Source organism: Rhinopithecus roxellana, chromosome 10 (assembly GCF_007565055.1).
Source record: "Rhinopithecus roxellana isolate Shanxi Qingling chromosome 10, ASM756505v1, whole genome shotgun sequence".
Taxonomy (NCBI): domain Eukaryota; kingdom Metazoa; phylum Chordata; class Mammalia; order Primates; family Cercopithecidae; genus Rhinopithecus; species Rhinopithecus roxellana.
The window spans coordinates 48,393,182-48,414,002 of NC_044558.1; the positions used below are offsets into that span (position 1 = coordinate 48,393,182).

Genomic DNA, 20,821 nt, shown 5'->3' on the forward strand with positions numbered 1-20,821 from the left:
CACCTTGGCACATGTATACCTACGTAACAAAACTGCATGTTGTGCACATGTACCCCAGAACTTAAAGTACAATAATATAATAAAAAAGAAAAATTAAAAAAAAAAAACTAATTCCATTCACTAAAAAAAATAAATAAAAACAAGAAAACAAGTTTGGTTACTTTTTATTAATAACTCCTTTGCCCCCTTCTCTTTCCAACTCTAGATGAATCTAGGTATCTGTTTTATGCACCATGTAACTGAACATTGTTGGAAAAAATTTCAAGTGAATGTATTTATACCATTCTAAATTGATGATCTCCAATATCAAATGAGACCTCAACACTCCTGAGCAATCTTCTTACCCTTTCATTCTTAGGTAATGATCTAGTCTTGTATTTTGGGGATAATAGAAGCCATCACAAAATCCAGACATTGCTTGCATCCGTAATCCCTTTCTTTCCTCCTATTACAAAAGAAGTCTCATTCCTCCATTCAAATGTATTGTAGGGCTTAGTTCTTGGACGTCTTTTTCATAGATGCCCTCATTTAGACACAACCATTTCCATGATTTTAAATACCATCTACAACAGGCAGGCTTTTATTTCCAGCCTAGGCCTCTGATCTATATATTCCACAGTAGAATATCCAACTGTCTATGATCTATCTGCTTTGATGTTTCACAGATATCATAAACTGAACATGCCTAAAATTAACTCATAATCTCCTCCCCATCCCAAATTTACTTCTTCTACTATGTTCTTCTTCCTACTACTCTGCAATTTCATTAAATGGTTACATCTATCATTATGATATATAAGCCAAAAACTAGAGAGACACTTGTGATTCCCTTCACCTTTCATGAATCTGAGTGCCTTCTACATGCCAGACACTATTCCAGGCAATGGGGCTACAAAAGTGACTAAAACAAAATCCTCCTGGGAGGGAGAGAGGGAGAGAGCAGGGGGTGGGGACATGGGGAGAGGGTATCTATGTTGGGAGTAGGGGAAGATACACAGACAAGCAAAAAGCCCTAATAGAAATAAAGCATGCCAGATGGTTATGAGTACTGTGTGGAATGTGGGACAGTCACCATTTTTTACAGGGTGACTGAGGAAGGACCTGATAGATAATAGAGACCTAATGGAAGTGAGAAAGCAAGAATATAAATATTTAGAGGAAGAATATTACAGGTATAGGAAACTGCAAGTTCAGAGACCCTAAGGCAGGCACGCTCTTGGCATGTGTGAGGGTGAGGATGGAACAAGGTAAGCATGGAGGTAAGTGATAGGAAATAAGCTAGCATGGGGCTAGATCCTACAGGGCTTTGTACTTTGTTTTAAGGACTTTGGCTTTCATTGAGTGAAATGGGAAGGCATTTGGTGTTATTGCCTAAGTAACAGAAAATGCCTTAGGTTTGAAACAAATTGCTGGCTGTTCTTTTAAGAACAGATTGAGGAGGGTAAGGATAGAAGCAAAGAAACCAGCTAGCAGGCAAACGGAATAAACCAGATAAGAAGATGGTAGCCTGAAACCTGTAGTGCCTTTGTAACACATTAAAATCTAAAGTCTCCCTATATGATCTGGCTTTTGCCTGCTCCTTCAAACTCATTGTCTCACTCCCCTTCATACATTATTACACAAACTACTCTTCTGGTTCCTCAAACTTGCCCTTCTTAGCGGCTTTGCACATGTTTTTGGCCCTTCTAACTTCACCTGCCAAACTCCTACATATTCTTTGGTCAAAGCTCATGTTACTTTTGGTAAATATGACACCCAGCTTAAATCAGGTGCTCTCCAAGCTCCCGTTAGCATTCTACTTTCTCTTTCATCATACTTATCACAATTCATGATTGATTTAATATTTATCTCCCTCATTAGACTGTAAACTCCAGGGAAAATAACTGTTTTGTTCATCATGGCATAATTAGTGATTATGAGAGTGAAAGTCACCTAACAGACCTTCAATAAATATTTGCTGAATAAATGACTTCATAAGTCATTCATTACTTATGAATTACTTGAAAAAAATTACCTAGCTTGATAATCTACAATATTCTGAAAATAATGCTCTGAATAACTTCTGGCTTTCGAAAATCAACTTTGCCATTGAAGGATGAAAAATATCCACCAGTGATACTCAGAAGAATAAAAGCAATTCCAAAAGGAGTACTTCAATAGCTTTTAACATTCTGAACATCAAATGAATTAAGTGTGTATATAACCTCCTAGGGAAACTGTTTTAAATGGCACAACATTAATGCTACTTAATGAGAGCATCTTGTATTATGGGGGACAATCATTTGAACTAAAGATAAAAACATTTTTAACAATTGTACAACACGTGAATATACTTAATGTCACTATACACTTAAAATGGTTAAAATGGTAAATTCTGTTATATTTTACCACACAAAAAAAGCATTTCTTATAGGTTGATTGGTATAATTTCAAAAAAATACATTATCTCAAAATGTACTGAATAACAACCCAGTTTTAACTCATAATAACTTGTCTTAGTGACTGGAAATCAAACTTTCCTTGCTTCAATTTCCTCATTGGTGAAATAGAGATACTTATGCCCTAACTCACAGACTTCTGTGAAGAGAAAATTAAGTGAAAAACAATAAAAAAAAAAAAAAAAACTCTGCATTATGCAAAGGGTACTGCTATTAACAGAGGTTGCAGGTTCAATACGGGGCTGTTAATGTTTTAATATGTGTTTATATGAGAACTAGTAACTGATTTAGATATTACTATTAATCGAACAATGGTTTAAGTAACCAACTCACTGACCCTCTTCCTGCCCAGATAGTTTATAAATCATTGTAAAGAAGTAAATGGCAATCTTTTAGAAAACACTTTGACATCAAAAAAATGAGCTGCTTGATTTTAACTAAGAAAAGTAAACCTAAAATAAGTTTTTCTTTCCTTTTATTTTCTTGGAGGGAGGGAATAAATCCATAGTTCCCCTTACAGATTACAGATGGACATTTCTGATGTTTGGCTTTTAATTACAAACAGATTCCTTGAAATAATTATAAAAATTGATACAAGATACTTCAGCCTAATTATATTAATAACTTCTGTTATAAGATGTAGTCACTACAATACTATCTAATAAGTATATTATTAAATTGGTGTTGAACTTTCCTAGCCAGGATAGTGTAAAACCATTCTGTATTTTAGAATTAGATGTAATAATTTACAACTCTTTTGAAAGAACCTCTCTATTTCTCTAAGATCTCTATCATGTCATTTTCCTGTTATAGAATTAGGGACAGATAAAACACATAAAAACCTACATTAATTCAGACAGAGGCACTAATCTTAGGGAACTTTGCTTATTAACTGAGAATAATGTGAACAGTGACAAATCAAATCTCATGTACCCATCTGAGATTAAGAAAGGCATGTTTTCATAACAAATCATTATTAGCCAAGTTACACAAGTGCAAGGCATTCTTTTAGAGATGCCATTTCTCCCCTAGTTGTGAACACTAAATTTTTATAGAACTATCCCATATATACTCTTTCTTAAAATAATCTGTCTGAGAACATAGGTTCTTCTTTTCCCACCTCTGTTCTCTTTCAAAAAGGAAGGGGTATTCTAGTCCAAAGGGAAAAGTAAAAACATTGTTATCTATGTTGAGAAAAACGAATGGTTCTAATGCAGGCAAGGTTGTTTCCTTTTTTTTTTTTTTGCTTTTATCAAAATGGATAGATGACCTGACTGAGTTGTCATTTGATAGAGGATTGAACATATTTTTGATGACAATTTGCTATGTAATTTCTGGCACATAACATGAAAGGAACTCACATAATTGAGTTTAATATCCTGGATTAGGATGAAAACCTGACCCAGAAAGTAGTATTTTTTAATTTTTCATCAGCCACATTCTCAGTTTATCAGAACAAATACAAGATCCTAAACTATTTTTTAAGAAGTATCTTGTGCCTCAGAAGTGAGGTTTTTCCTTTTACGATGAAAACTATATTCATTTAAATATAAGGTTGGTAATTTAAATAAAATTAGAAGGTTTTGCGTTAAACTGGACTTCTGAGAAACTGAGTTCCAATAAATGCAAAAACAAAGTCTCAAGAACAGGCTAGTTGAAGTAATGTAACACAGAAATAACAGCTTCAGAAATAACTTTTTCTCTATTTTACAATGTAACGACGATCTATCTAGTTTCTTAAAAGTGTTATTTGTGTAGCATTACTTATTCTCTTAAATCTTTAAAAAAGTTTAAACTTTCAACATTCTTCTAAATTTTTGAACTTCTGTTTTTTTCTAATCAACAGATCATAGGAAAAAAAAAAGCTGACCTTAAAAATGCTTGAAATCCCAACTTATTTTATATTTTATGACAGGAATAATGAATGTCTTTGATTAGTGTCACTTTTTTCAAGGACTTCCTAGAATCTATTTAAGGAGCTCTATTATGTCCAAGTAAAGATTTTGAAAACAACCATCTTATGCCATGCTGCTTTCCAATGGAGAAGACCACATTACTCCCGTTTCAAATCCATCTGAAGAGGTGTTTCATTCAGGAAACTAACCATGAGCCTCCTAGGTAGGCCTTGACAATTAAAAAGACAAGGGCTGAAGTGCTCTTGAATCTACTGAACTAATGCTAATTAAAATTATCACCAATAATGCAAAATTTAAAAACTGGGCACTCTCTAGATGGAGTAACAGATTTAGGGCCCTAGAAAACTATCTTATTATATTATTTGAACCAATAGGACATGGTGGTATATGCCTATAATCATAACTACTCAGGAGGCAGGGGCTAGGGGTAACCCAATTCAAGAATTCTGAATTTCCAACTGCCCTACAAATAGAATATTCATAAACAATTCTATGTTATCATATCCCTTCCTTATCAGCTTGCCTAGGAAGAGTCAATTTAGCATACTTCAGAAATCAAAGAGATGATAAATACCTACTGCAATAACACTATATGAAAAATAAAAGTACACTCAATTATTTCTTTTTAGTCCACTACGGTCCATGTGGAAAAAGACTCAAGAAAAAAGAACAGACACAACGGTTATGGAGGATAGAATCTTTCAGAGTCATTCTGCTTAACTTCTTGAATTTTAAAAAAAGATGAGATAATTTCTACATAATACCTATTCAGTATTTATGATGTGCCAGTCAGTATGCTATGAGTTAAAATCACCAACTCACGTAACCCTTACAAAACTACTAAGATAGGGTACTATTATTTTCTTGTCAGACAATGAGAAAAATGAATTGTGGAATTAACTTGCTTAGGGAAACACAGTTATTATAAGAAGCAGGAAAGCCATGTTTTTAATCCAAGTGGTGTAGCTCCACAAACTGGGATCTTAACCTGTATTATTAGTTTTTTACGGGTTTCTTTTTTTTTTTTTCCAAGCCAGACTTTGGCTTTCAAACTATTCCTCAGAGTCCTGGGATTCCATGAGAAAGCTCCTGGGGCCATTGTGGAAAGTAAAGGAAAGCAGATGGGGTTCTGGGAACTTCACCCAACCAAAGCAATTTTACAATATCTACTTAAATAATGGGGAAACAATTAAACTTTCCACAGTAACTTAAAAAAAAAGATTTTGATGCTAAAATACAAAACATTTGAAAATCACAATATCTAGGCTGTAATCTTCATAAGGTCAGGATATACAGTTGTCCTTGGTATTCACAGAGGATTGGTCACAGGAGCCCCCCCCTCCACCTTGGGGATATCAAAATCCATAGATGCTCAAGTTCTTGATATAAAATGGTGTTGTATTTGTACATAATCTACATATATCCTCATATATACTTTAATCATCTCCAGATTTGTTATAATACTTAATAAAATGTAAATGCTATGTTAATTGTTATATTGCATTGTTTTAAAATTCACATTATTTTAAATTGTTATTTATTTATTTATTTATTTTGAGATGGAGTTTCACTCTTGTCACCCAGGCTGGAGTGTAATGGTGCGATCCTGGCTCACTGCAACCTCCGCCTCCCGGGTTCAAGCGATTCTCCTGCCTTAGCCTCCCGAGTAGCTGGGATTACAGGTGCCCACCATCACGCCTGGCTAATTTTTGTGTTTTTTAGTAGAGACGAGCTTTCGTCATGTTGGCCAGGCTGGTCTCAAACTTCTGACCGCAGGTGATCCACCCGCCTCAGCCTCCCAAAGTGCTGGGATTACAGGCATGAGTCACCACGCCCAGACAAATTGTATTGTTATTTTTTACTGTGCTATATGGCAGTACCATATTTACCAGAAAAGGTTAATACTCATTCATACCATTATATCAGACAATCTTGAGTACCAATATCACTAAATTAAATAACAACGGTAATAATGTTAAATCACACTCAGATTGGTGCTGCTTAGTTTTTAATCATTGGTGGTCAAAAGATTTCACTATCTCAAGGCTACTGATGGGCTAAGTATAACCCACTCTTACATTTAAAAAGTGTACTTTTTATACTCTCTTTTTTTTTAAATACGTCAATACTATACCACTTGACGTGGTGAAATGATCACTCAAATTTGGAGGATACTGAATTAATTTAAGAGATCACATTAAAATTCAAATTGTCAGTAGAAATAATATTTGATAATATTTTCTAAAATTGATGAAAGTTGTCTTCAATTTCAAAGAAGTTACAAGGAAACTTGAAAAAAGCATAATTGAAGAAATAGTATCTGACAAAACCTATAGAACCTATTCTATTAGTTATCTAATACCCTTTTTATTTTTGGATCTATGAAGTTACATGAATTTTTGTGAAATAGAGGAGTAAAGGCTGCTGCCACCATTTTGTACTCCCTCTTACAGTCAGTTTTCAGCTCGAGAGCTGACATCTTAATCAATTAAAAATCATGGAAGTTTTAAGAAAATAAAACTAAAGGCCTAGCTTTTCTAATTTCAGATGTGAACTAAAAGCTAAAAGCCGCACAAATAAAAACTCGTTTTTCTCTTCTCCAAATTGTTTGAAGAACTTTATTTTAGAGATAGTATAGTTTCTAACTAAATTAAGCAATAGTCATGAAATAATATCCACTGCTTAAAATACTCACTGCTAAAATCTTCATCAAAAAATTTTATGGCTATTACCATAAAATTATAAACCATCACACTCACGGCTATGTCTCAGATGAAATGGAACACGTGATGGTAAATTATATTAGGAGGGTCTGCAATAGAGCTATCAATTTATTCTAATAAAATAGTTTTGAATAGAAGCAAAAATGAATAAAATGAAGATTCTCACACCTTAAACATAACATGCAAGAAAGTTAAACGATGCCAAATCTAGCTCAACCTGGCTGGTTAAAGATTTAATTTTAATACCCATTTTTGAGAAACTGCAGTTAACCATATGTAGACAACACTAAACAGATGTATCAAAGGGACAAAAAACTAGGATGTAGTATTGCTTTACAAGGAATTTAGTCTGAATGCTGGCCTAAGCCTCCCATGAATGATTAGCATCAACACAAACTCTTGTGCTCTCCTGACAGATTCAAATTTCGAATCCCTATGTTGTTAAAATATTTTATTAATATTTATGAAAAAGCACCAAGATTGGTTTTCCATACTAGGAAAAAAAACTCTAGCTGATGGCCGGGCGCGGTGGCTCACGCCTGTAATCCCAGCACTTTGGGAGGCCGAGATGGGCGAATCACGAGGTCAGGAGATCCAGACCATCCTGGCTAACACGGTGAAACCCCGTCTCTACTAAAAATACAAAAAAAACTAGCTGGGCGTGGTGGCGGGCGCCTGTAGTCCCAGCTACTCGGGAGGCTGAGGCAGGAGAATGGCGTGAACCCGGGAGGCGGAGCTTGCAGTGAGCTGAGATCCGGCCACTGCACTCCAGCCTGGGCGGCAGAGCGAGACTGTCTCAAAACAAAGCAAAACAAACAAAAAAAAACCACTCTAGCTGATATCAAGCCTCTGGAACCAAAGTAATTTTGGCAGTTCAAGGATAAAGAGGTATATAAAAATGAATATAACTTGGTGATCTGGGAACCGGGTTTTCTGGTACTGGTATAACAACAATTTACATAAAACATGTTCCAGAGATGGTCCAACAGATATTATAATTTGTCTGTCCCATTCCTATCTCTGAAGGCTAGGCACCCATGTACTTTACTTTGTTATTTAATAACTATTAGGACAATAATACATTTTGGTTTTCTTCTTCATCTAGAAAAATAAAGATAAAAATTTAAATTGTCTCTATGTCTAACTAGTGCTAGAATTCTTGAAAAACTATTTTGAATAAAGTAACACTACATTATGAGCAGGATTACTCACTTGAAGAAGATTTAAAAGAAGAGTTTATTAATCTATATATTAACCTATCTGCTTAGGCAGATAGGCCACTTCCCAAGTGGTTCAACTCTAAAGCAAAATACCAGAGATCGATTATGCCTTCCCCACTCAATTTCTAAAAGGATGCAAACTCCTGGCCTATAGTGTATGACAGATTCTAATTTCCAAGAATATAAAAAGGCAATGGTTAATTTAGGAAACAGTTGTATGAATGACGATGTATAAAAAGATTCACTTAGAATACTGAATGGTGAAGAGTCATCCTTTTCTCAGATAGTGAGAAAGATGTCTAATAATGTCCTTATCAATCTACACCCTGCATTTAATCTGTATCTTTGGAGGCTGCATTCTGGGCATAGGAGAGTCAACAAAAAAATATGAATAGAGAACAGAAAAGTTTAGATTTAAAACTAAAAATCCAGAATTCACAAAAGAGACTGACCAAAAAAAGGTTAAAATTCAAGTATCAAAAATGGTTTGCCATTATTCTGAGCTTTTATAAACACAGAAATTTTATCTGTAAAAGGGGAATAAAATAACCAGCCCTAAGTTTATACACAGTAACAGTAATATTAAAAAATATATATATCTCATTACTTCAGAATCAATCAAAGACATAAATATTTAAAAAGTTAAGTTGAAAGAGGATATAGACTAGAGCAGAAAGAAAAGAAAAAGGGGGTAGGGGGAAGGGGAAAGGCAGTTATCTCTTATATCCCCAAATTAAAAGGCCTTTAAGGGAAAGTGATTTGTTAAAATATGTATATAAAAAGAAGTTCCCAAGATTTTCCTTTCTAAAATTTTAATTTCCCATTAAGACAAAAAAGAAAAAGAAAAAAAAAGGGCAACAGACTTCTACTGAATAATGGAGGGAACGCACAAGCGTTTTTGCTTTTTGTTCCCCCCTTCTTAGACAGCTTAAGTTTTCTGTTTGATATTATGTTTCTGCAAAGTGATATTTAATCTTGTACATTATGTTAATCAATCACGTATCACCTAATTGAGAAACATATGTTCTACTACCAGTAGTAGAATGAATGAGTCAAATATGTATGCTTACATCTTCCATGAAAAATGAACTTTCAAAACATATACCCATGTTCTGGCATGAAAAACCAACTCTATCTTCTTGTATTACAGATTTCCATGAAACATGAGTTTCACTTTGTTTACAAAGACCTACCTGAATAGCTGAATTCATGAAACACGTATTTCCCAAGTTACTTAGGCCACAGAGACCTGGCTGTTCATTGTTTCTTCCAGGTTCTGAATAATCATAGTTCTTATAAGCAGTATATGATGGGAGACAGTAATTTGAGTTTTTCACACTGGAAGAAAAAAATATTTTCATAATGCAGCCAATTATATTACAATATATTTATAATGAAGAGTACTTTAGGCCTCTTTATGAGATATATGGTTGATCATTAAATTTCTTTTATAAAGTACTCAACTGAGATACTTTTAAAGACTTGAACCTCAAACAAAACAACGCACCCTGAGTTAAGATACTCCTTATCCAATCAACAAAATAACTCTCAAATACCACACCAACCAATACAAACCACGATTATATCTTTCTACCTTTGATTAACTGGAGCAGCTTTACAGCTTGCTCCATTCCCCATTGCTCCATCAAATTTAAAACATTCAGATTTTAAAAACCAACTGCAGCAACAAATCATCTCCTTTATGACCCTTTTGCATTCTGTTATTGTAATAGAGTAAAAACAGTAGAAACAGTAAGAGTTATGCTTTAAAAAGTTACAGGTAAGAGCAGAGAGTTCCAAGGCCACTGTGACCTCACTGTTATGATGCACAGATGATTCCATTTATAGTTTCTATGCTAGACCAGCAAAAACTAGTATTCAAATGCAGAAAAAAGCCTGGGTGAACACGAATGCAAAAATGATTCTAAGCAAGTATATCCCAGTGTTATTTGCCTTTTCTTTCTTCTGGTTTCTCAGATTAATGTAGTTTATTTAATTAGATAAATAAAACCTCAAGATAATTTAAATGTTAATATTAAAAACTATAATATTCTAAAAGTTACAAAATCAGGATAATTTTTAGAAAGAAGAAAATGTTAAATGATCCCTCTTCCTTCCGCATATAATAAAAAATAATTTTGTGAAAAAGAATGGATTCTTTCTTATTTCTTAATAGGTTATTTTATAAAATATGTATGATGAATATTTGGGATATAATCCAAAAGCAAGCTTTCAATCTTTTTTTATTTATTAGAAAGAACCTGAATGAGATCTTTGCTAAAAGCAAATGACGCTATAAATAAAACAGCTTTATAAATGAACATGTAAATCGGTATCTCTAGCAATTCACAACTGGCTATAATTTATTCCTGGTATTACTTTTATAGAGTAGTTTTTTCTTATAATTTCAAGTACTTCACTTTATTATTCCATATATTACACTCTCACTTTGTCATTATAAGAGTTTATGTGAACTATACTACTACCTGTTCTAACAGTCTTTAGTAAAACACACACACACACACAAACACACACACACACACACACCCCAGACAGGTAAAACACACAAAACCAAACCAACCTCAAATTACACATACAATGTTAGCCTACTAATGTTTCTGTATTTTTTAAAAAACACTCCCTTCTCCTGGAAACAAAAAAGGTCAACTCCTCAGCTCTGAAAAAACAATCCACCCTGAGATAAAAACAGCAGGCGTCAAAGAAATAAAACATTGATCAATTCAAATTCAGAATTGCTAGACTTATAGATATTTACTTGTCTTAAACTGAAACAAAACACAAAAAATATAACTCATGAATCTTTTCTTGGCAAATCATTAGCCTATGATTCACTTTTTATTTTATATTCCTAGTAACTAATAAAGTACACAGTGCCTATCAGCACTTTTAAGTATTTCCACTCATAATTGGATTATTGAATCTAACTTTGGGTACACACAACAAAAAGCTGAAGTACAAAAAAAAAAATACTGTTTTTCTTTTATTAGTGTTAAGTAGTGCTAAAAATGAAGATCTTCTGTATATTATTTTAAAAAATGCAAGGCTTGCATTTTCTACACATTCTACACATTACAGAGAAGAAAAAACTTCTGACTGTAAAATTATAGTAAAATTTAAGCAGCTAGAGCACACAGGAAAGTATGCCCAAATGCATGCTCACGCCTATACACACACACGTGAAAAGACTAAAAGCACATTTACATGCTCATTCCATAAGTATATATTCAGATATCTTGTCTCTCCCCACGTGTAACACAAAGAGATGCTGGAAGTTCTATTCTTCTTTGCAGCAACATGATGGAATTTGATGGGACAGAAATTCCTATTTACTGAGAAATGAATAAAAAACTTATTTGCAAAGCAGTTTTTTGGTTTTGTTTTTTAAGAAAATCTAAATCCCTAAATAGTATCTACAACTTCGCTCAAAGGTTGAGATAGTCTAGATGCTCAAAATGATAATGAAAATCAATGAATTTAAGATACTTCAATATTATCTTGATTGGTTACTTATAATCCACATGTTATGTGTGCTTTAAATGAAATATTAAGGTTTGTCATGGAAAATATCAAAACTAGCAGTTTATATAATTCAAAAAATTTATGAAAATCTGGGCCCTAGTATCTTTCATGACTATGTCTAGTAATTACTTCCTAAAGATCTTAAGCTAGTCATCATCTTTTAAGGCTATGCTACTTTGCAAAAATAAATTTACAGTAATAGTAATGGGAATTTTAATACTATATTAGGTTAATTCTGTATTATATCCATCCTTCAATAAAAACACACTAAAAATACACTTTTTTTGTAAAATTGAACCTTACCTTTCTATAAAAAATTTCAGATTGACTTTTAAGCTAGTACTGACACCTGACTTTATAAATATATAATTTAATCCTCGTAACTATAATTATGCCCATTGTGCAGTTAATGAAATGATGCTTTTAGCTAACAAATTTATCAACAGCCAGATGGTTAGCTCTGGTAGTTTCCAAAATTCACAGTTCCTGTTCATGGCTCAATCTCATACAGGGAATCATTTTCATTTCAAATAAAAAAGATATAAATAAATTAACAGAAAAATAGAAATGTGCTCTGCATTTGGAATGTCAAATTAAGACAATAAACACATTAACAATATTTTTTTAAAGGCAGTGTTAGTAATATATCAAAGCAAAGAAAGCAGGGCAGAAAAATACAGGTTATAGAACTATTACCAGAAAGACAAGCTGACAGATACTTAAAAATGTACTTAAATTATAACTGAGGCAAAACCAAATACACATGGGACTAACAGGTAAAATTATGACACAAAGTAAACAAACTATATTATAGTAATGGATTTTTAATAATACAAGTTTTAATAAAAACTTATTAAACTTAAATGAAATAATTCCAAGTATACTTTATTACTTGGAATTATTTTATAACAACATTCTTATTTCTGGAAATGAAAATTTTATATCTTAGAAACGTACCAGTGTAGGGTTAAATCTTGAATTTATAAATAAATTTCATATAAGTTTGTGGACAACTATTGATTTTAATATATTATTTATACTTGTAGACTATTTCCACATACATGAAGTTTCAAAAACATAATGCAAAAAGGTCATTACTATTTCACCTACTTTTAAAGAAACTATGCTATTTCTATCTGAAGTCTTTCCACAAGCTGAAGAAATTCAAGAAGTAAATTGTATGTAAAACAGTTGTTTAAATATGGAATTCAAGTTTTTTAAGGTTAAAAAACAAAACTTTCCATTTCACAAATGCTTAAGTTCTGTTCCTTACTAAGAAAGAAAATCCATACATAAAAATGTACTTTCAAGCTCAAAATGGTCACAGCTTCATGGTACCTCAGTGACCATATGCTACTAAAATTCCATAATATGACAGGGCTATTTCAGTGTTTGAATTAAAAAAAGATAAATAGCTAAAAATATAATGTAGTCGTATGATAGAATCATTGAAACTTAAGACTCTAATTTCTCTCAATAGTTTCTGCAGTCAGAGGTTTTTAGATTAGCTTATACTGTCAAGTATTTACTAAGGATGCAAACAGAACAAAACCAGAAACATACCAGACCACACATACCAATATGGTAATACTAGTCAAAATACAGTTTACATTCAATATAGTCTATATACAATGTTAAAAATATCTCCAAAGAATGACTGTAAATACCTGTAAATAAATTCTTTTATAGTAAATATGAAAGCCATCTGCAATGAGTAAATCATAAGTAATATTTTATCTAGCGTGAAGTTTACTTAAAGCTCTCATTTACGAAATACAAACCAAATTACGAGGCGTTATTTTCACTCTTTTTTTTTGGCCTGTGCACATACATTTTTAAATAGAAGAGAAGACACTGCAGTGTAATTCTGAATATTCAATGTCTTCAGTATTTTAGTATTACACTATGATGTAATATTATTACATATAGTGTACATATCTTTTTATGAATTACTGAAATAAGAATGTGAACGTTTCAAATGTTATTGATTCATACTGGTAAACTGTTTTGCTAGAAAAAATTATTCTAATACTCCAAGCACTCAGAATCATTATAAAAATACATGTCATTGTTTAATTTTTCCCAATGTGACTGAGGTAAGGGAAAGCAAATGGGGTTTTTCATGGTTTTAATTTACATATCTCTAATCAGTAGTGAATGTGAAAATTTAAAATATTTATCCCAGCTGGGTGAGGTGGCTCATGCCTGCAATCTCAGCACTTGGGAGGCTGAGGCAGGAGGATTTCTTGAGCCCAGCAGTTCGAAACCAGCATGGGCAACATAGTGGAACTGTCTTTATGAAAATAAAAATAAAAAAATTAGTGGGGAGTAGTGGCGTGTGCCGTAATCCAAGCTACTCAAGAGGCTAAGGTGGGAGGATCACTTGAGCCTGGGAGGTCAAGGGTGCAGGGAGCTGTGACTGTGACACTGCACTTTAACCTGGGTGACAGAGTGAGACCCTACCTCAAAAAAAAAAGTTTATTCCTTATTTAATTCCTTTACTTTTACTGCCCAATGTTTCTAAGACTGTCTTAGAAAATTTCTAATTTTTATGAGCTTGATATATTTAGAATATAAATCCTTTATCATTTGTAACAAGTACTTTTTTCCATTTATTTGTCCTTTTTTAATATGCTTGGATTTAAAATTTCAGAGAGAAATTCTAAGATGTGAGCCAATTTTCTCAACAATATTTCCTGGATAATCTGCCCATTCCTATTAGTCTACAATGCCTCCTGATCACATTAAATTCTTTTTATAGAAAGACTTGTTTCTGAGCTACATTCCATTGATATGGAGGTGTATTTTTGGGTCAGTACTACGTTGTTTGAATTTTTGATACCTTTGTAATACATTGTGATATTTAGTTTAAGACTAATCCTTATTATTCTTTTCCAAAATTATTTTAGTTCTGTCATCTACTTATAATCCAGATGTATGTTAGAATCATTTTTGTCATCCTCCCCCAAAAGATAAATTTTGAGGGAAAATTAATTAAACATATAAATGTAATTATTGGTGTTTTAATTTTAAAGATTATTTCACAAATAGCTTTAGTCTTTTAGAATTTACTCACTGAGATAATCAGATGCCATTTAGAAACTGCAAAAATATCTAAATACTAATATTTTACAATTAGTATAAGTATATACTAACATATAAGTAGTATAAGTATTAGATAAATATCTAATACTAATATTTTAGTGCAAATATCTAAATACTTTCACTCTAATCCATAAATAGCACTATACATACCAAAAAAAATAAGTAAATAAAAGGAGGATAATCATCTCTAGATGAATATTCTTCCCATAATTTGGGCTAATTACAAATAATAAAGGTTTTCTTTCGACCTTTTTCAACAACAAAAAAATCAACGTTCAAGGTAACACACTCAGAGTCAATACAAGATAATACGCTCAGAGTGAAGCCCATGTAACCTTGACTTTCAATTGTTTTTCTTATAGCAATATAACACACACTTCAACAAAATTTTTATAAATTCCATGATTCTAAATTTTATTTGGCAAGCGGTAAGGCAATTGTTTTTCTGAACTTCTCAAGAAAAAATGATTGCCTTTTTCATAAACAAAAATTTATGTGTGCTTTCCACTTGAGAACCACTGATAGACACTTTTTAAAAATACTTTACTATATGTGATTACATATCCAGTTCTAAAATGACATCTGAATTTAAATTCTTCCTAAAAAATTGTGTTCTAACAAACTTCTAAATATATTTTAATGATTAGTATTTAGTATATAAAATTCTTTAAGTGTTTTCTTTCAAGAAGCAATTTAATTGCTTTCTTTTTTGTTAAGTTACTCCTGGAAGAACTAACCAGTAATTTAAAAGAAAATCAATTTTAATGCATTAAGACTTTTATCCTAAAATTTAGATACAAGAGATTTTTGCAACCATAATAGGGTGATCAATTAAACAAAGAGTTTTTAAGATTCAGTGCTTACTTTCTGTTGTTCATGTTGTTATAATTATTTGATAGAGATGAAGGAGAGATCTTTGGTAAAGTTGAAAAATTGGATGCACCTGGGGACCTTTAAAAATATGAAAATGTTAAATTAGATAAAAAAATGAAGAATTTTAAAATTATGAAATAAAAGAACAGATGACAATGTTTGTAGTAAATGAATGCTGAAAAGTAGATTTATGAGCAAAATCACTATTATCCTTTGGTTTTCAATTTTGAATGTATTTTTCCTTATAAAAACATAAAAGTACAAAAGGGAACTATTTTCAAATAAAATTTATCAAATTAAATATGCGACTTGCTATTATTTCTATAAATCTACTAACTACATATACCCATTTCCGAGTTTAGGTAACCATTTTTAACATTTTACGATCAATTTCCATTGAATTGGAATTAAACTATTCTACTGTTTCTCACTGGTACACCATGGCATTCTAATTATGCACAACATTGACACAGAGATCAGAGAACATTACCAATTTTTAAAAATTAAGGCAACAGGGACAAAATAGATAAAATAATTCCAAGCATAATCCCAATATGCCATATTTGGCCAAAGGGAAAAAGCATAAATCTGACTACAGTATACATACCTTAATTCAGAATCTTTTTGAAGAAACTGCAATTACTATTGGTTTTTAATCAACAAATATGCATTAAAGGCATGACTTATAATCAACAAATCTATAATACGGCAACAATCTAAGTACTTAAAGGTCACCAGAAGTTTTACTTTTCCTTGTAATTTTGTAAACATATTATTTTAATTTACTAGGCAACAGCTAGGCAAGGGGCTATAAAAAGCTAGGTTTCAGTCCAGTGACTCAGTCATTGTAAACTCGAAATTAGTGAGGCCCCAAATGATTCACTTTTAAATATTATGCTAATGAACAATGAAATGGTCAATAAGCAGAAAAGCATAATCTAGAAAATTTGCTTTTAAGTGATATGGATTTATCTAAATATATATATTTACAATGCATTATGCAGAACAAATGGTGGGCAATAAAATTTTTTAGATACAAAAAAATTTACATTTTCAATTTCACTTTTATTATTTTTTTTAGAGACAAGGTTTTGCTCTGTTGCCCAGCCTGGGGTGAAGTGACACAATCACAGCTCACTATAGCCTTGACCTCTCAGGCTCAAGAGCTTCTCCATCTCAGCCTACTGAGAAACTGGAACTATAGGCGTGTGCCACATACCCAGCTAATTTAAAAACAATTTTTTTTGCCGAGACAGAGATCTCACCAGGTTGCCCAGGCTAGTCTCAAACTCCTGGCCTCAAGTGATCCTCCTGCCTCAGCCTCCCAAAGCACTGGACTACAGGTGTGATTATAGGCTGCACCAGGACTACTTTAACTTTTAAAGTTTTATACATTATAAAATCTTAGAAAAACATGTTTTCTTTTGAATGAGGTTCTTTTAGCTGACAAATGCTATATATTACTGGATCCTGTTACGTGGGATTTCTAGTTAGGTACCCTTCTGATGGAAGTCCCTTTAACAAGATTTTATTTTACTGTACTAAACTCAAAAACAAAATACAATCAACCAAGTTTTATTATAAAACAATGTGTAGAACACATTTAAAAAATAATTTTAATGATCCTAATATTCCCAGATAGTAGTTTTAAAATATTAATAAAAAATTGAAATATCCTGGCATTTCTGCCTCCACATTAAGAATTCTAAATTAGGAAAAAACATCTAAATTGATTAGAGACTGAGTTATAATAAATTAAGGAGGTTAATTTTTAAAAATATAATTCATTACAACTTTTCAAAAACATATATAAATCGAATGTTACCCTGAATCTTATAGTAAAAATTATGGAAATAAAGATCCATTGCTCCATCCAATAAAGTGGCTGAGACATATATGTTATATATAATATATATATACACTGTATACACTTCACATATATATACACACACATACACATATATATACTTTTTTCTTTTTCTTCTCATCTATGGCCTTTTTTATTATTCATTAGCAACTCTAAGAACTATATTAGAAGGAAAAGAAAATGAAATACCATGGAATTAATTTGTATTTGCAATTTTTATGGAGTTCATTCAAACACTCAAACATTTATTAAATGATTACTATATGCCTCATCCTTGATAAGTACTGGGAATACGAAGAAAGACACAGTTCCTGACCTCAAACAGCTCACAATCTAACAGGAAAAAATGACATATAAGCAAAATGACTATAATTCAATAATACAATGTAAGTACGACAACAAATTCTAATGTACAATTTTGTGGGCAGTGACATGAGGTGATTTAAAAATGACGTACAATTAGAGGGATAGGTGGGAAGTAAAAGAGTATTACAGGTAGGAAGAATAGCATGTAGAAATCATGTAGAAACCATGATGTGTTCAGGGAATTACCAGTAAATTCAGCTTGGCTTAAAGACTAGGAAGTACTGACAGGAACAGAGGTCACTAAGGTAGGTATGACAATAAAAGGACTTTTATGTTCTATGAAGAAATGTGGATTTTATCCAATTGTGCTGGAGCATGTGGAAAGACTTTTAATAGGGTATCAACAAAATCAGATTTGTAATCTAGGAACCTTTAAGGAAGAGAAAAAGACTGAAGATTGTGAGACCAGTTAAGGAACTATAAAAACAAAGGTAAGAATTAATAAGGGGTGGAGTTAAGAAAGTAGAGTAGGCAAAGGCAACGTATCTTGGATGTTTAGGAAGCAGTTCTCCAAGTATAGTCCATGGATCCTGGGGGTCATCAAGACCCTTTTTAAGGTGTCCATTGGTGAGGTCAAAACTATTTTCATAATAAATATCAAAGTGTCACTTAAATGTTATTTGACCTCTTTCACTGAGTGGATATTGGCACTGATAGTGCAAAAGTAATGGTGGATAAAACTGCTGAAACTTTAGCATGAATCAAAGGAGTAGCACTAATCTATATTTCATCACATCACAGTAAAAAAGTTTCACTTGAGAATATCCACATTGAAAAAAAAATTACTGATTTTATTAAATCTTAACCCTTACTTACACTTCTTTTTGATATTATCTGACAAACTGGGAAGTTTGCATAAAGTGTATCTGCTACAAACTGAAGTATCATGGCTGTCATTCTGAGGAAAAGCTTGTGTAGTTATTTGAACTGCATGAACCACAAGTGGAACCAGTCATTGTTTTCAGGGCACCACTTTTTTAATTTTACATTAGGAAACGACTGTGTGTGGTTATTTGGACTTGGCTATTGATATGGCTTGGTTCTGTGTCCCCACCCAAATCTCATCTTGTAGCTTTCATAATCCCCAGGTGTTGTGGGAAGGGCCTGGTAGGAAATGACTGAATCATGGGAGGGGGCGGGTCTTTTCCATGCTGTTCTTGTGACAGTGAATGAGTCTCACAAGATTTGATGGTCTTAAAAATGGGAGTTTCTCTGCACAAACTCTCTTTGCCTGCCACCATCCATGTAAGACATGACTTGCTCCTCCCTGCCTTCTGCCATGATTGTGAGGCCCCCCAACCCCAGACACGTGGAACTGTAAGTCCAATGAACCTCTTTCTTTTGTAAATTGCCCAGTCTCAGGTATGTCTTTATCAGCAGTGTGAAAACAGACTAAAAGAGTAAACTGGTACCGGTAGAGTGCGGCGTTGTTGAAAGTTTTATACATTATAAAACCTTAGAAAAAAATGTTTTCTAAGGCAAATCCCTTCCACCTATGAGCCTGTAAAATCAAAAACAAGTTAGTTACTTCCTAGATACAAGGAGGATACAGGCATTGGGTCAACACAGCCATGTGTAAGCAACTTTGGAACTGGGTACCAAAGTTCCCAGAAAATGTGTAAGCAACTTTGGAACTGAGTAATAGGCAGATGTTGGAACAGTTTGGAGGACTCAGAAGAAGACAGGAAAATGTGGGAAAGTTTGGAACTTCCTGGAGACTTGGAGGACTCAGGAGATAGGAAGATGTGGGAAAGTTTAAAACTTTCTAGAGACTTGTTGAATGGCTTTGATCAAAATGCTTAGTGTCTTGTTATGTTTCAGCAAAGAGACTGGTGGCAGTTTGCCCTGGTCCTAGAGATTTGTGGAACTTTGAACTTGGGAGAGATAATTTAGGGAATTTGGCAGAAGAAATCTATGCAGCAAATCATTCAGGAGGTGACTTGGGTGCTGTTAAAGGCATTCAGTTGTAAAATGGGAACAGAGCATAAAAGGTTGGAGAATTTGCAGCCTGACAAATGAAAATCCCATTTTCTGAGGAGAAATTCAAGCTGGCAAAAGTACCAAGCAGCCAAATGTTAATTCCCAAGACAACGGGGGCGGGGGGGGGGTCTCCAGGGCATGTCAGAGGTCTTCACGGCGGCCCCTCCCATCACAGGCCTGGAGGCCTAAAAGGAAAGATGGTTTTATGGGCTAGGCCCAGGGCCACCCTGCTCTGTGCAGCCTAGGGACTTGGTACCCTGTGTTCCAGCTGCTCCGGCCATGGCTAAAAGGGGCCAAGGTACAGCTCAGGCTGTTGTTTCAGAGTGTGGAAGCCCCAAGCCTTGGCAGCTTCCATGGGGTGCTGGGCCTGTGGGTTCACAAAGTTAAGAATTGAGGTTTGGGAACCTCCGCCTTGATTTCGGAGGAGGTATGGAAACGCCTGGATGCCCAGGCAGAAGTTTGCTGTAGGGGCGGGGTCCTCATGGATAATCTCTGCTAGGGCAGTGAGGAAGGGAAATATGGGTTTGGAGCCCCACACAGAGTCCCTATTGGGGCACCACCTACTGGAGCTGTGAGAAGAGGGCCACTGTCCTCCAGACCCCAGCATGGTATAGATCTACTGAGAGCTTGCACTGTGCACCTGGAAAAGCTGCAGACAATGCCAGCCCATGAAAACAGCCAGCAGTGGGGTTATACCCTGCAAAGCCACAGGGAAAGAGCTGCAGAAGGCTGTGGGAGCCCACCTCTTGCACCAGCATGACTCGGATGCGAGACATGGAGTCAAAGGAGATCA

The 20,821-nt window shown here is 33.6% G+C and overlaps 1 protein-coding gene across 6 annotated transcripts in view; it reads right to left on the reverse strand.

The window, feature by feature from the left end:
• Positions 1-20,821, reverse strand: part of USP15 (ubiquitin specific peptidase 15) — a 148,288-nt gene that overhangs the window by 42,311 nt on the left and 85,156 nt on the right. For 3 of the 6 annotated variants that reach the window (XM_010381127.2, XM_030939739.1, XM_010381129.2), the window contains 2 exons: positions 15,807-15,893; positions 9,491-9,635 (listed from right to left, as the gene is read on the reverse strand). In XM_010381127.2, the coding sequence (XP_010379429.1) occupies positions 9,491-9,635; positions 15,807-15,893 (232 nt within the window). Of the gene's footprint in view, positions 1-9,490; positions 9,636-15,806; positions 15,894-16,422; positions 16,442-20,821 lie in introns of those variants that run through there. The other 3 variants (XM_030939741.1, XM_010381128.2, XM_030939740.1) reach the window with 2 other exon arrangements.